Source organism: Colletotrichum scovillei (genome assembly GCF_011075155.1).
Source record: "Colletotrichum scovillei strain TJNH1 chromosome Unknown Contig00011, whole genome shotgun sequence".
Classification (NCBI taxonomy): Eukaryota; Fungi; Ascomycota; class Sordariomycetes; order Glomerellales; family Glomerellaceae; genus Colletotrichum; species Colletotrichum scovillei.
This window is the reverse complement of record NW_023336269.1, coordinates 2,432,768-2,448,427: the sequence shown is the minus strand read 5'-3', so window position 1 is coordinate 2,448,427 and position 15,660 is coordinate 2,432,768. Positions and strand designations below refer to the sequence as shown.

Below are 15,660 nucleotides of genomic sequence, written 5' to 3'. Positions count from 1 at the left end.
AGAGGTAGCTGGGCAAGAGGCCAAGAACATCATCCGGGCAAAAGCTAGAGGGAACTCCTGGTAAAACTGCGTAATGTACGGATACGGCTGTACGAGTTCTTCCCCGTATTTCAGCTAGATGGAGTACCGTCCCGGTAGCTTTTGATGACCGTATGTTATATGTACCCCATTCCTTCCTAAGGCTTTCCACCTACTAAGCATGTAACGTATAGAAAGGACCGATATTCTTCTGGACATGGCCACTCTGGGTGTGACGAAGAAGGTCAAAGTCTCTCTCTGTAACGTCCGCAAGCTCGCGGGCTTTTCTCCGTATCTCCTTACTCAAAATCCTTATCAAGTTTAGCATCAGTAAAGGGTTTGTCACGAGTTATGGCACCCGGCAATGGGCATATGAGGTGGGTTGAGATTTAGCTTGAATCAACCCATCTAGACATAGAACAGAGCGCTAGTCTATATACCGAACGAATATAAGGTCAACACAAAATAGTACATAACAACGTACCTCACGAGTACTAATACCATTCTCGATTTAAGGCTCGCCATAATATTACAGTAACGGTATTTAAAGCACGAGTACTCTAAAACACGCTATCCTCGTAACGCTAGGCCCAGACGTTATTGACCCAGTGACATGTAGAGCAGTTTTTGTAAATAATGAGATAAAGGAAGATTTGATCAGGTACTTGCTGGAACATATTTAATACCTATCGTTGATTAATTTGTGTACGCTCGTCCCTGGGTATGGATCAGGAATAGGGCGACGTCTAGTAGCTGTGTTCACATAGAATCGTTTATAGTGTATCTGGTTTGGAGAACCTTCATCGTATCTTCGACTGTGCCTCGAGTAAAGAAAGCCACGAACACGAGCAACGATTAAGAAGGGCTATCAGTCAGGATAGTAATACCATGAATGATGAATCGCAGTGATTGGAATCATGAGCTTGAGGCTAGGGAGTGATGGCCTATTCACCTAGGAGAACGGGTCATCGTAGTTCGCTTTCAGTCTTTGGCTAACCACAAACCATCATCAGTAGAGGTCCTCGACAGAGAATGGCACCACGGACGACGATACGTAACAATGGAACCCGGGGTTTAGCACTTTAAGGACTTTGTAGCATCACTACGGGCTCAACTACTTCCCAAATAAAGGCGGTTAGGGCCCATTCTCCTGCTGCTGTCAGACATCTCACGTGCGCATGACCAAGGAACCGAGGCTCATGTCGAAGTCCATTGACCTAGCTAGGTTACCTACCTGCCGATGCGATGGGCAAGTTATGCTTGCTTTGTCTATTTATATGCGCAGATTCCAAAGTCTGCATCACAACTTTTTGTTAAGAGCACTTTTGATCCCCGATCTAGAATAAGAGGCACCCCTGAAAACCCTTCGGTCCCCTCTGGACAAGATGATCAAGAGGGTTGAGAATAAAACACAAAAGAAGCGAAACCCCACACAAACATTGCATCACGTCAATCTCCGACGGTAAACACCCATCATCCAGCTACCCCTGAGAATCGCCAGACCGAGGGCCATCTTGATGCTGTCCGAGATGACGCTGAGCTTGCTTCCTGGGACCTCGTGCCAGTCAACGGGTACCTCAGCTACACGGATTCCGGGACTGGTGCCAATAACACTGCCATCTTCTCCGAGAACGGGCGCTGGCGGGGCTGATTCGGCCAGCAGGAGCATCTCAATGTCGAAAATCCAGCCCTCGGCATGCATGTACGGGACAATATGTGGAAGGGCGGCGCGGGTGAAGAGCTTGAAGCCGCACTGGGTGTCGCGGAGGCGGGATGTGGCGGGCGGGGTGAGAATCATAAGCACGAGGTGGAAGGATCGCATGAGGAAGTTGCGCAGGGCGGATCGCTAGGCCATGTTAGCATCTTGATATGGGATGGAGGGGTCTTGCGAGAGGAACATACCTTTACGACAGCCTCGCTGCCAACGAGGTGGGCGCGGCTGCCAATAGCAACACCGCGATGCGAGCCGTCAACAACTTCCTCGCAACCCTGAATCAGACGTCCCAGGTCACTGAACTTTGTAGCACCGTCGGCGTCGGCAAAGAGCACATACTCGCCACGGGCGTGGCGGAAGCCATGAGTGACGGCGCCACCCTTTCCGCGGTTGCGCTCCAGCTTGATGACGCGTATGACATCGTGGAGCCCCTTCTTCTGTGCAAAGTCGAGGCAGACCTCGACGGTGCTGTCCCTGGATCCGTCGTCTACAATCAGGATTTCATAGCCGGTGAGAGCCTCGGAGGGCGGGTTCTTGTAGCGTCGGCGCGGGGTTGTAGGGCTGAGGAGGGGCTTGGTCGGGGAGGAGGGGCGGCCAAAGTTCTCGTCGAGGTATTCAACTGCTTCCTCGAGGGTTGGGAGAATGCGGGTTGCTTCATTGTAGGCGGGGAGCACGACGGTTAGGCGCACGTCCGCAGGGTCGATTGTCGCACCAGAGTCAGGAACATCGCGAGGGTCGGTCAAGTGTGCGCGCGCCTCGGAGACGCTGCGCTCGGCGAACCAGCGATCAAACCAGGAAGGGGCTGTGACGTGGACTGGCTTTCCGGAGGCAGAGGAGGTGAGGTAGACTTTCTCGGAGGGGAGTACGGCGCGGGGCTTGGGAGCGACGAGGTGGAGGGTGATGAAGATCTGTCGAGGGTAAACTGTCAGCTTCAATTGGGTTCAAATTGGAAATATGTGGTTGTAAAGTCAAGCTGCTCATGTTCATGGGGAAGATAGCTTACAGTAAGAAGACCGGCAGCGGCAAGGCTGAGCAGCGCGACGCCAAGGGCCGGCCACGATGCCTGGGTTATCTGATCCATTGTGTAATTGCGATGGTGACCATGAGCACTGACTGGTGTCGGAATCGCCTTTGGTCAGTGCTAGCGAGGGAAAGAGTGAATGTTGTGAGAATTACAATGAAAAGGAAAGAGGTATCTGTTGCACGCACAACAAAGGAAGAAGAAAGAAAAATGCTGCAACTGCCGCAGCTGCAGCTCGAATTCAATGACAATGAGACGAACGCATCGACTGAATTGACGGGTATGAAGCAGCTTCGGCACCACCGTTTCTGGGGTTCTGGGATACGTAATGCGGAACGCGGCAGCTCGCGGGAGCCCCCCTTTTGTGACTTAACAAGGCTGGCCAATTGGGTTGGACCCTTGGGGGCGTCTTCCAATGGTAAGAGCCAATTGGCATGGAGGGGTAGGTACCTGTCTTGCCTAGCGCACCTCTCTAGGTGCTTTCCGCAGGCAGGTAGGTCCCCTGAGGGGATGCTCTTGCCCGCTACTTTCGGCTTGTGGGGGATAAGGCACACTGTAGCCTCGCATTAGCACCTTCCATTGCAAGTTCAGATGGGCCCGGGCAGCATGTTCAATGCAAATGTGACTTTGGCATGAATCGCATTCTTCACCTACGGATACCTATTTTTGGGAGCAACATCGTAGTTGTTCGGCACTACCCGAGAGGGTCTTCTCTCGCATTTCATCAGCGTAACCCTACCTATTTGGACTCTTTTGCACACGACTGGCAGTCGAAGCCTCTCCAACGTATTCTGCGAGTCGCTCGACAACATCTCTTCTCTTGACAGATATCTTCACCGAAGTATTGCGTGTGGGGGCAATGGAGAATGGCAACGACGCGCCTCGAGCCGAGCCACAGTCAACGAACATGCTTCGTCAGTTTCCGACCCAAGACATCGCAATGCTGTACCATGAACAGACCCATTGCGGTCCGCGCCAACCCACATTCCAGGACCACAGCTCAACCCCACGCTGCGATGAAAGCCTCAAATCGCCATGCCTCTGCACATGCCATCTCGCCGATACCAAATGACAGCAGTTGTATTTAGTCTTTTTCACAACTTCTCTACCCAGACCACCTGCGAGATTATAGACGTCAAGCATGTTGTCATCAGCGGCACCTGAGCCGCTCGCTGCAAGCCGCCATTACTGTTAAATGCTACCGGTGAATGCCATGCATCCCCAAAGCCACGCGACGCCTCATAAGCTCGGTCCTGGGAGTGATGCGAAGAGGTGTATACGGTACCTTTATTCCATCTTACACCGTCGTCACCTCTCGTGCCGCCCAGACAAGACCATAAATGTGGCCAGCCATCAATGGGTCGAACACTATCCAATGACTACATCTGACAAGCCTCCAAGCGAGCGCCAAAGGACTATCGCCAACTTTAAAATTGAGGTACCACGGAACCCCAGCCTCGCGAGGAGCGCACAATCAACCAGGGGTCATCCAGAGCCGCCCAGACGGTTCCTTTAAGCCACGGCTTACGAGAGCTGAGCGCAAGTCGGTTTTCCTGTGGAAATTGCTAACCAAGCCTTTCCCGTGCTCTTCCCCGGCGCCTCTCGAGTCCAGGTCCATCCAGATTCGGTCAACTGCTTGATACAGTTGTAAGCGAGGAGACAAGAGAGAAGCACATCTCTTCCAACACTCACTCGGACCCCGAACGCTCCGCCTGAGTTTTCCCCTCCTCGATGCAAGTCAGACAGGTAGCCAAGACTGCCAACGTGAGCTGGGCCGGTCTATACCAAACGAAACGTCCGAGAACCTGCATGCAACCCATCCCAACGGAGCCAATAGACCGGGCTGCATTTGCCCAGCATTACTATCGCTCTGGGCACTGAGGAGTGCCTAATCAACGAAAAGGGGATACAGGATTGAAGCCACCGAGGCAGGGCAAAAGCGCCTGAGTTGCACCGCATATGCCATGCGGCGTACAATCCTCCGCCACCACTCAATATTTCATCGAACCCTGCATACCTGTGTTCGGCCGAAGACTGGCTGACAGACAGGTTGACTCAGCGCGATTATGGCCGCTGCCGCTGCCCATGCCAAAATATAGCAGTTCCAACACGAGCTTGGACGATGGTATGAGCCTGCAGCTTCGAGGAAACAGAGCATCAGACGAGTATATCGGCATCGTGCATTTCCGTGTCTTCAAGGACCGCGCCCTTGGTTCCAGTGACGAGTTGGCTGGTCGTTGACCCTAAGATAACAAAAATCCACCTATTCAAGCATCACCTTACTCAGCCTGCTTCGCCAAACCTGACCCATCACATCTGCGGAGGGAAGCCTACCTTCAAGGCTCAAGCTGCCTCTGGCGCATATGCAAGGACTCGATAACGCGTGTGTTGGCGTTGCCATCAGTCTCCACAGCCATTGTCCAAATCCACGCGTGTGGGGGTTGAAGCGGGCGTCGCCTATTGCATCGACAACTTCAGCAGGACGGCTGGATGTGCCAACTTCATCTTCGTCATATACACTACTGCGCAGACCCATAAACCAAAGCTCTTCGTTCCTGACGATCCCTGGGCATTGCCTGCCGGTCATGGTTCATCGACGCGAAACCTCGCGTGGACCCTGACGATCTCTTTCCTTTTTGCACGAGACTATCCGGACAGTGGTATCCGTACATCTTTGACAATCGGCGGGGCCGTGGTACTGGGTCCTGGCCGCTCGGATCAAGCAGTCCGGTCCGGACGGGAAAGCGACACCTCTGGCTATTTCTCGCCATCTGCATTGGCCGAATCATCAATAGCACTGACGATCGCAATTCGCACCCGGCATCGTGATCTAGATTGGCAAAGCTTTCCAAGTTCCAGCTGCTCGTTTGCTGTGCTAACCTTACCATCTAGGGAAACACACTAAATGCACTAAACCGTTCCCTCTTTTGGTCCGGTCCCGACGGACGACGGCTTTTGGATGTAGCTTTATCGAGCTATTAGCCAGGAACAGAAGAGCGTGGGATAGCTAAACTGACGCCACACGAATCAAGGTTTTTCAAAAGTCCGGCAACCGATGGGGAAGATTGTCCGTCAAGTCCTCCTGAAGGCCAAGCCTGACTACTACGTATGCCGGTAGACAAAGGAAGTTGGCAAGCGTGGAGAGTCGGGTCTCTGAGCCTTGTGTCTCGCCTTCTCTCTGCCGTGCCGTGCCCCCGAGACATTCAAATTGTCTCATTCAACGAGGTAGAATTTCAGGCCTTCCCAGGCACGCACAGCACGCCCAGAGTGCCAATGTCTCGCCCACACGCTAAACATGATGTAAGACTTCGCTGTAATGTTGTACTGGGGACGTCACTTGAACTAGAAGGGGGTGAGGAAAAGAAAGATTATGAGCTTATTCTTGTCTCTTTTTGTGTTTCTTTTTTCCATCCCGTCTCATCGATGATCGAAGGTCTCCCGTTTCGAGACTTTTCCCCACGTGAATGCGGATCTTTGTCTTTGAGTTGATCTAGTGCTCGACACCAGGTCATGTAAAGTACAACAAGGTAGACACATTGAGATTTTGTAAATGTAGGTTTTGGTATTTCATTTCGTTGGTCGCTATTCTGCCAACGTTGTAGTAATGGTAGTAATATGAGAGGTAAGGAAAGTGTCTATGTTATCGGTATAAGTTGTGGTCATGATATGGTCATCAAATAAGTAGAGAAATAATTGGACCCGTCCCGGATCCGACCCTGAAGATGTTCAAGTCCCTGTTAAGTATCCAGTGTTGCTGAAGTCCAGCGGCAGCAACTCTGAAAGGTGCACCCTGTCGATTTTCTTTTCGATCCCAAAGTGTTGCATGGTCAAAAGCCAAGAGACCCCGAGTCTCATGGCGTCATTGTAGTAAGACATTATCCTCGAACGCCCGCGCAAGTTTTAGAAAGAGGCTATAGTTTGGCACCCGAATCCATGAGCAAATGTTGACGTAGGAAAGATGTGTTTGTATGGTGTAAATGGTGGCGTCTTAGTACCGTTTAAACGGCAACGGCGGATGAGCTCTTTGTTGACCAACGGCTCTTCTTAGTCAGCTTAGAGCCGGCTTGCTTCGAAAGGCGCTTTCCGGGCTTGTTGCTAGAAACGACTTCAGACGGCGCGGCGCTGACCATTTCGACGGCGACTGCGTTGTTGATGACGTGCGGCGGTGTGGTGTCGCGGCGAGTGTTCTCGTAGGGGATGCTGGCTACGCTGACTGCCTTCTCCGTGTGAGAGTCGATGGTCTCCAATTCGGTGAAACGCGTGACCTTGGACTTCGAGGTGCTGCGACGATCCTTCTGTTTCAAGGCAGACGGCGCAGCTGCAACAGGTTGCGGGGCGTAGGTGTAGGAACCGCCTTCTTCCTCTTCTTCGACGGACTCGTACACTGGCTCGGGCGTTACACACGCTGCTGGTGTAGTAGCAGCCGACGATCTTCCGGACATGGGCGCCGAGAAGGGGGCGCCGGTGTTGATATTGAAGTTGAATGAAGAGAATCCTGAGGAAGAGCGGACGCTAGCAGTCGAGGCGGCTGACGAGGCAACCATGTTTTGCTGGGTTGCCGGAGAGTTGTTGAACTGCATCGGGGGAAGAGACGTCATTGCCGGAATGGCATTGAATCCACGCATCGACGGCGGCGGCTTGCTTCGGTCTGTAGAAGGCGAAGAGTGCTCGGCTTTCGGGGAGCCATCGGCGCGCTCCGATGCATCCGATGCCCGGCGAGAACTCGGGTGAAGACGGTGGGTGTGAACAGCAGCGGCCGGGTTTCGTGGTGCCTGTGAGGCAGCAGGTGGCATGGAAACATGACGAGCGGGCTTCATCTCTAGGTCCTCCTGTGAGCTGGTCGAGCGGCTTGAGCTACCCGTGGGAGATTCGGCTGCTAGGTATTAGTCTCTGGCTCTCTTCCAAACTGGCAACATCATCTAGTGTGACCTACCTTTGACAGATGACGGACTGTTGCGCCCCGAAGCATACGATCTATCAACCTCTTTGCCCTTGAGTGAACCCTTGAGTGAGATGCGGCTGCCATCGGGGACTCCATAGATGGAGTTGGTGTTGCGTTCCTGCCAGTAAGGCATCGGGGGCGGACCGCCGCTGTAGCTGTATGCCCTGGGCATATTGCCCATCGGGCTGGCGTGAGCAGAAGGATAGGTGACGTGCGAGAGACTGCTTGAGACGCGAGGCAGACTTGGGCCAGGCATTCTGCTCAAGCCGCTGGCGGCCATCGCACTTCGCCGTCGGTTCTGTTCCATAATCCTGGGTCGGTCCTCATGCTTGAATGCTGATGGTGCTCCTGCAAGCGCGTCGATGGCGGCATGAGTAGGAATGTGCTTGTACGGCTGTTTCGGTGCCTCTGCGGCCTTCTCTGCCTGCTTTTGCTTGTGCTCCTTGGCCTGTTGTCTAGACTTCTTGAAAAGAGAAAAGACAGCCATCTTGGTCCTTTCTTTGGTACCGTTGGGCCCGCGATGATAAGGTAGTTTAGTAGAGACGGTGCGAGCCGTCAATAATGAACCACACTTAGACTAGTAAACCGACAATATCTCTGTTGGAAGAGAAGAGACAGTAACCACTACGGCTCGGTGTGGTGGGAGATGAAATGATAATAAAGGCAACGGCTGGGGTACTGTTGTCCTATGGCTGGCAGGATTTCGTATAAGTCGAGCCCGGGCAGCTGGTTTGGGCTATACTCAGGCCGCACAGGTGAAACTCGGGCGGTACCACAGACCAAATCCCAGCTCGGATGACTCTCTGACTTGGCGATATGGGAAAGGTGTCGGCTTGGCGAAAAGTCGTCCGTTCACTTTCACTAAGAGCGGTCGTTGTGGGAGATGGCTCGTGCCTCTCTGGCAGGTGGACGGATGGATGTTGGGAAGTTGAAGCGAGGGTTGGACGAGTATTGTACCACAGGTAGGGCAGGTTGGGGAGGGATATAAGCAAATAACTATCAAACAGCCTTAGGTAATGCTTGCCCGGAAAAGCGGATTGCAAAAGCCAAAGTAATATGGATAGATGAGCGAGAGTTGGGAGGAACACCAGGCAGCTCAGAAGGGAAGCTGGGTTCGGTCGGGAGCCCAGGTTCCTTTAAGGCGTGGCGGTGGTGTGTGTCTTGGGGTTGGACATGGGATATGCATGGGGGTGGTGGCAGAAGGAGATGGGATGGGTGCATGGACGACGTGGATTGGGACAATTCCCAAGCGGGGGTCCCAGACGACGTGCAGCTCGCTCGTTTTCTCTGCAGCTTCTGGCTCCCGAGGGCTCCAATGTGTGTCTTTTCTTGGCAACCAAGGCGAGTCCAGCCTTCAGGACGATCCCGACTAAGACGCTGGAAGATGGCGCCGCCGTCAGTCCCGCTTCTTTGGTAGAGGAACCCGTACGATAGTGTCAATGAAGTCGCCGGGCTGCCGTCAGACTTCAGTACGTCTTCGTTCGTCCCGGTCCATCTGTCGATACCCCTGAGTCGCACGGTCAGGTCCAGGTCCAGAAGCTGACTGAGATAGCGTCCTTGGACGACTCGCGGCTTGAGATTCAAGAGAGGACGCGAATGCACCGACAAGAAGGTCACTAGCCTAAGCTTTTGACAGATTTGGAACCAACGCTCGGCACCGGCTCCTAAGGATGTGTAGGACTGGACTGGCATGGGACTTGTGAATATCGTCCCCGAACCATGGTGACAACCTACTCAGGCTGGTATTGGCCTCGCCTCGTTTCGTGTCATGACCAAAATTGGGTTCAAGTTTCTTAACGCCTTTTCCCAGCGCCGCACAGCAAATCACAGCTGCAGCGGCTCAGCAAGGACTGGTCGCCCGGTACAGATTGGCGGCTGTCTATTCTGCTTGGCTTGATTGGGCCCGTAATACGTGTAGATTTGTGCAGCAGAGAGACGTTTGGCTTTCTGTGCCTTTTTTTTTTTGCTTGACCAAACGGCCCTCGTATTCGAGAGACAGGTAGCGGTACCTTGTTGCAGGGATGCACCGGCTCCAGCACGAGCGTTGTGATCGTGGCAGTAAAAGAAAGTCTTTGGTTGGAATTCGATAGCGTCGGTGGGAGACAAGCCGCTAGACGACGCCCAGGTACCCAGTACCAGATCATCAGCACGGAAACTCGCGCGGACATTCCAGGGCCCCGATTGATGGCGCTGGTGTCGGCGTTGGCTTCACGTTTAGGTTGTTCCCCATGAGCGGAGGACCCAGCCCAGCCGCACTGGACAGGGGCACGTCGAGCTAGAGTTGCTGGTCCGCTTCAGGGGAATCAGGGCCCGGTGATGGATACTCAGTGAGGGTGGATGATGCCGATGATGAATTGGCGAATTGCTGATGGTGTGCCAATGTGCCCCTCCCCCCGTCCGTCCCGTAAGTCTCGCCCTCCCACCACCAATACCGCTACCATGAGTGTGTGCCTGACCACCACCACGCATCGCCCTCGTCGTCGCCGCCGTCGACTAGGCTAGGTCAAGTAAGACCAGCGGTCGACTGTCTGACGTTGTGTCAACGGGTCTTTTGTTCTCAAAGCCGACCATGGCAACGGGCGGGGGAAGCAGAAAGCTACTGCAGCGTGGTCTATCTTTGGGCTTCCATCGTAGGTGTCCTATACGCCACTCGGCATGTATTCCCATTACATCAACGACAATCCTCTTGCTTGTTACACGGAACCGAAAGTTTGGCTGGACGTGACGATCTTGGTGTCGTTTTGCGTTGTCCGTTCTCTGCCTTCTTCTTCTTCTTCTTCTTCTTCGTTGTTGTCGTCATGCAATGTCGTCAGTCTTCTTCTGTTCAATCAAGACTGCTGGCGTCCGGAAAAGGCAGTGAAGCAGTCGGCGACAACGTCCCGGCGGCAACGAAGTGCTCCTTTGAAAAAGGTTCAGCCCCATACCGAAGCAAGGCCCACAGGTCTCACCCCAGGGCGGACAGGTCGCAAACGAGACCATGGAGCGGCTGGATATCGCAAATTCCCCTTGGTCGACGGCGGTTTGCCATTTCCTGCTTTTTTGTGGGCACCGTAATCGTTGAAAGTGTTTTGGCGTGGCATGGAGTGTGAGCGTGGGAGGGTATCATGTATGTAAGATTATACCCCTGTCCGAAGCTTGCTCGTGCCGGTGGATAGCCAGCAGGGCTAGGCAGCTGGTATGAACATGGATTGCATTAAGATGTGAGACGGGTTGGCGGTACGGCCATACGGCGAAGAGGCATATCGACGATTGTAAGTTGTCAACTTGCTGGGGGGTCGGATGGCGGGAACCATCTGCCGCCACGAACTGCCTGCCCTAAGGTAATGTCCCAGCTGCTCGTACGTACCTCAGTACAGAGTAGTAAGGAGGCACCTAAGGTCGGTAGGCCTGCTACCTAAGGTAAGGAAGAGCAGGAAGGCATGAAGGCCAGGCGAACCGAATTTGACCTTGCGAAGGAAGGAATTATCGAATAGCAATCTTGCCTCCTTCCATGTGGTGCATTCCATGGGTACGTACTTACCGTATCCTCACTCAAATGGATGGAAGGTAGGCAATGTAAGATAAGGTATTATGCATCATTGCGATTCATCCATCGTGCTTACCTTACCTGTCCTTATCGCAAGGTGCCTCATGTTGTGGAACATTCAGGTGTTCGACTCATCTTATCTTTTCATCACCTTGAATCCAGTCTTCATCCAGTAAGTTCGGTCAAACGTACATCTGCATATGTACACCTCTGCTCCATCGTTTGGTTCGTCTTGCACTCAGAGTCAGTGTCTCTCAACTGCAGGGCGTACCTCGCCAAAGCGGAACTGACAGCCGGACCATGCGAGGATTCCATGTCCTGTTTTCGACTGTATATGTCGAGCTCAGTTCAGCCTGGTCAACCGCGACAACCTATCAACACGCCTCATATGCCGGCCGTCTTGACTATCAAGAACTAACCGCGGATGGTGCCTGGTTCCTGGTGCCAAGTAAACCGTCTCAAACTCACATGGATTGTCGCTGTCATTCCCTCAGACACTTTCACAATCCTTGACGCAAGTCCCAAGCCCAGCTCATCACAATCGACCAGGATGACTCGATAATTCCGAGCTCGCATATCAAGCCCTTCATTTCACCTAATGGATTACAGATAACACCATCCTTTCTTACCGCACAATCTGTATAAACGCCCAAACAAGCCTGCATTGCGTGCTGTCTTTCTCCCCCTCTCACTCGGCACCGGCACGCCACGCCACGTACATACACACCGCAACATGGAAAGAGCAAGAAGAAGAAAAAAAATTCCCCGACCGTCGCCATCATCCTCGTTCGCGTTTCCGACGCACATGCTCTTGCATGATACCTAGTCCGACCCGGTTGCTTGGACCAAAAGCAGACGATACGGATAGACAGCACGCTGAGCCGGGGGTGTGCTCAACGTTCGGCCACCTGAAAGCAGCAGCAGTCAATGTCAAAGTCTGTGCAGCGCGCCCGTTTGGGTCCATTCGTAGCTCGCTTTGGGAATATGGAGCTTTTCAGCTCACCTACCTATTTCCCTATCTTGAACACCCCCCCAGCAGCCTGGCCCTAGAAATATTGATTTCTTAGAATTCTTAGCCTTGTCGAGTTGGGAAACACTGCCCTCCAAGTCAGGCTGGAAACATCCCGCGCTGAGCTTGGCTATCGCCGCGAGATAGACTCGTCATGCAGGCTACCGTCGCATCACCGGGCGCCGGTTTCAACCCTCTGGTTTACTCCGTACACTACGGAGTATCTCTTGCTTATCTCTGGGATCCCTGCTTCCACGGGGAGTAAGGGTAAAAAGCCACAGGACTCGTGTAGGCTTGACTCCCGACGTCGAAAACATGTCCAGTCAAGCGGACTCTAGAAGTCTCTCGGTATGGGCCTTCGGAGGGGGGCTTTTCAGCCTCACATACAAAGGAGCGTGATCATGAGGGCAGAATCTGTACTACCAAACGTTCTCGTTGCCCGTGTGCAACCAAAAGCTATAGACTCATGTGGCTTGGTACCGACAAACTGGTCGGCGAAGGGACTGATACCCTTCAGCCAGCCGCAGCCGCACCCAAGCTTGGAAAAGGCCTAGCTTAGCCATCTTGGTAGAGTTTCGAAAATTGGTGAAGGGGGTTTGATGATCATTTGATGAGGCTAGCTTTGGAAAGCTCGACGGAGTGCTATGGAGCTGCCGTGATAATGCCGGACGGGCGACCGAGAAAAAACATAAACCCCCACAACTCGCACGCTGCCACGCACTCAGTTTGCAGTCAGCCGCGTCGAAGCCATCCGACTTTGGCTTAGCTATTGTGTCTTTTCAAGGGTGCGTGGCACGACTGACCGTGGGAGTGTGTATCTCTCAGAGAATCTCCGTCGGCCACGGCTACGGGCCCACGGGGTCTATTTCAAGTTCGTGGCTGGACCGTCCCGATCAACGCATGGGTGGTGGTGGTGCCTATCAATATTCTGCGCCATCCAATGCGACCCTGCCATGGGATAATGTTCCGTTGCATTTCATGCCCTGGGGCCATTCCATTCACCGAGCCGTGGCCCGTAATCATGTCAGGTAGCGAGTGTATGGGAAAGGCAAGTCGTATACCATTTTCATCGGCTATAACACGCGAGAAGTACTCCGTAGAACACCTCACATTCGAAAGAGATGAGGTCACCCGCGTCAAAGTCACCCTCGCATGCCGCTGCCACGCTCGAATCGCTCTTGTCACACGTGCTTCCGCGACATTTGAACGGCCGTATCGAGTTGTGAAAAAAACAAGGTAATTTCGTCCAGTCTGACATGCATAGGTAGCAGACCGCCGTCTCCTACGCCTATCAGTACAGCACAAGCACCTCCGGAAAGCGACATAGATAAGATGCTGAGTCGAAGCGCCGTTGAATCTCATCTCCCTTTCTTACCTTCATCCTCCTCATCCTCCTCCTCCAGAGGAAAAAAAAAACTTGTTTGTCCTGCATCATCAAGATTGTTGGGACTAAACAAGGCGCCGCGCTAGGTACCTATTCCCATGTAAGTTGACAAGGACCCTGGTTTTTTCACGCGCACCCCCGAAAGGTGGAATTTCTCCGTTCGGCGAGCCTTTTCGCCAGCCAGATGGACGCCAGCAGACAGCTCCCGGCCCGCCCGGGTTGCGGTTCCTAACCCCCCTGCTAGGGCATTCAATGATTGTTCCTAGGCTCCGACGCCGGTCGTTAAATAATTATTTCCAGGTTTCCGAGTTGGTTCAGGCGGCAGAGAACCCTGCTCCAGCCTCCGAGTTGTGACTATGCACAAAGTACTGGATCTCGCTGTACGAGAGGCCTTGCCGAGATTACCCTGCGTGCACTGATGCAGTGGCAGGAGTGAGAACTGCAGAGAGATGCAAAGTGGAAGTGCTGCAACACAATACCAGCCTCTGCGATTGTCCCGTTTTCTCTCGATGCTGTCTAAATTCTTGGCGCAGGCCGATAGTTGTCTCAATTCCCACAACTTTCGCTATGCGAACCCTGACGATCAGGAGTACGCGTCAACCGGTACTTGTTTAGTTTGCTCGAGGTCCCCTGAGTTGCGGCGGACCAGAGTTCGAGGGATTGACAGCTGACAGATTCGGAAGAGTTTCTCGCTTGTAAGGTCCGTAGCTCGCGTAACATCAAGTACGCCGATCCGGGAGTACCGGCTGAGCCTAAATCGTGAAACTGTAGGCTGCCGTTGGAATAGACCCGAGTCGTCTGTCTTTTCTTTGTTCCCTTCTGCGCCACCGCGCCATCTCCATCGGAGCTGATCAACTTGACGTACTCGTGACTATGGCATCACAAGCTCAAAGTGGTCCGAATGGAACCAGTTCCTGGAGGGACTGCTTCGACAACCTAAAAGCATTGGGCCGGGCTAAGTGAAAATGTGCATTATCGATATGTACATTGCAATGCGCCGATTGAATCATGGAGGCAACGATCTGGGCCGTCCGAGACTCGTATGCCAAAACGGTAAACCCCGAATCGTCAAGATCGTCAGTGCAAGGGAATTGCAGCCACACGATTTCAGACCACTGCCGACTCTTCTGACGACATTGAAAGAAGCTAGCGAGGGCCGAAGTTCGGATTTTCCTTCATCGCAGTGACGATGACGAAAGACCATTTCGTCCAGGCTGGGGCATTGCCGCTGATCGTGAGCGGCTCGTGGTTTGCGCCGCCGTGCTGGAAGATGGACGTGGATCAGGCATACGTCGTGGCTTGCCTGACACTTGCATTTTAGAGGGAATATCTCCAATGTGTGATGGCCTAAGCAACTTTTGCACTTGGGTTGTTGGGTGAATCGCGGGTGTGCTATTGTTGCCCAAGAGCTCGTTGTGCATCGTTCGGACGTATCGATCAACGATTGAAAGTCCGCTTTGTGGGCTTTTGGTATGATATCAAAGCTCCTTCACTCTGTAAGCAGCATCCCTGCAGGGCTCAATTAGACTTCGTCGATTCCTGCGAATTGAACAAGCAGCATTGACAGCCGGAGAGAAAACGAATATATAAGATGCCGGAAGTGGGGGTCGAAAATGTGATATCACGGAGATGGAGCCCCAAATCCCTGCATGAATTTAAATCTCTAATTCTCAGAAAAACCCAAGGGCTCTTGTTCCGATGCGGCGATGCCCCAATGCCCCAGTGATGTGGCACGAGCTCCTGGTGTGATCTGCACGGGAGCACCCAAGCAAGAAATGGGGCTTTGGGTCCATTGCTGTATGCGGACACGCACTATATCAGATGCGACGGGTGCTCGTTTATCAAGACTTGGAACGGCGATGTTTTGAAACGTCGGGTTTTGGAATTGGTACTCTGCTGCCGGCCGGTGAAGATGGGTTCATGGAAGCGCTTCTTGGTATGAGCGGCACGTGGACTCAACGGATTTGCGACAGCAAAATAGCTGATAAGCCCAGCAAGGCCAGTCAGAAGTTGAGTACCTGGGTGGGTACTCTGGTCGTGTAAGCT

The 15,660-nt window shown here is 53.1% G+C and overlaps 2 protein-coding genes across 2 annotated transcripts; both read right to left on the bottom strand.

The window, feature by feature from the left end:
- Positions 1–1,415: 1,415 nt before the first annotated feature.
- Positions 1,416–3,065, bottom strand: HER10_EVM0000980 (glycosyl transferase family 2). Its single transcript, XM_035470744.1, has 3 exons — positions 2,736–3,065; positions 1,921–2,640; positions 1,416–1,864 (listed from the first exon to the last, which is right to left on the bottom strand). The coding sequence occupies exons 1-3, from the start codon at positions 2,811–2,813 to the stop codon at positions 1,463–1,465; spliced, it is 1,200 nt and encodes a 399-aa protein (XP_035326512.1). The 5' UTR covers positions 2,814–3,065; the 3' UTR covers positions 1,416–1,462.
- A 1,832-nt stretch (positions 3,066–4,897) lies between these two features.
- HER10_EVM0011652 (uncharacterized protein) lies at positions 4,898–9,258 on the bottom strand. The gene is made up of 2 exons (XM_035481078.1): positions 7,687–9,258; positions 4,898–7,626 (listed from the first exon to the last, which is right to left on the bottom strand). The coding sequence occupies exons 1-2, from the start codon at positions 8,180–8,182 to the stop codon at positions 6,752–6,754; spliced, it is 1,371 nt and encodes a 456-aa protein (XP_035327325.1). The 5' UTR covers positions 8,183–9,258; the 3' UTR covers positions 4,898–6,751.
- Between the last annotated feature and the right edge of the window lie 6,402 nt (positions 9,259–15,660).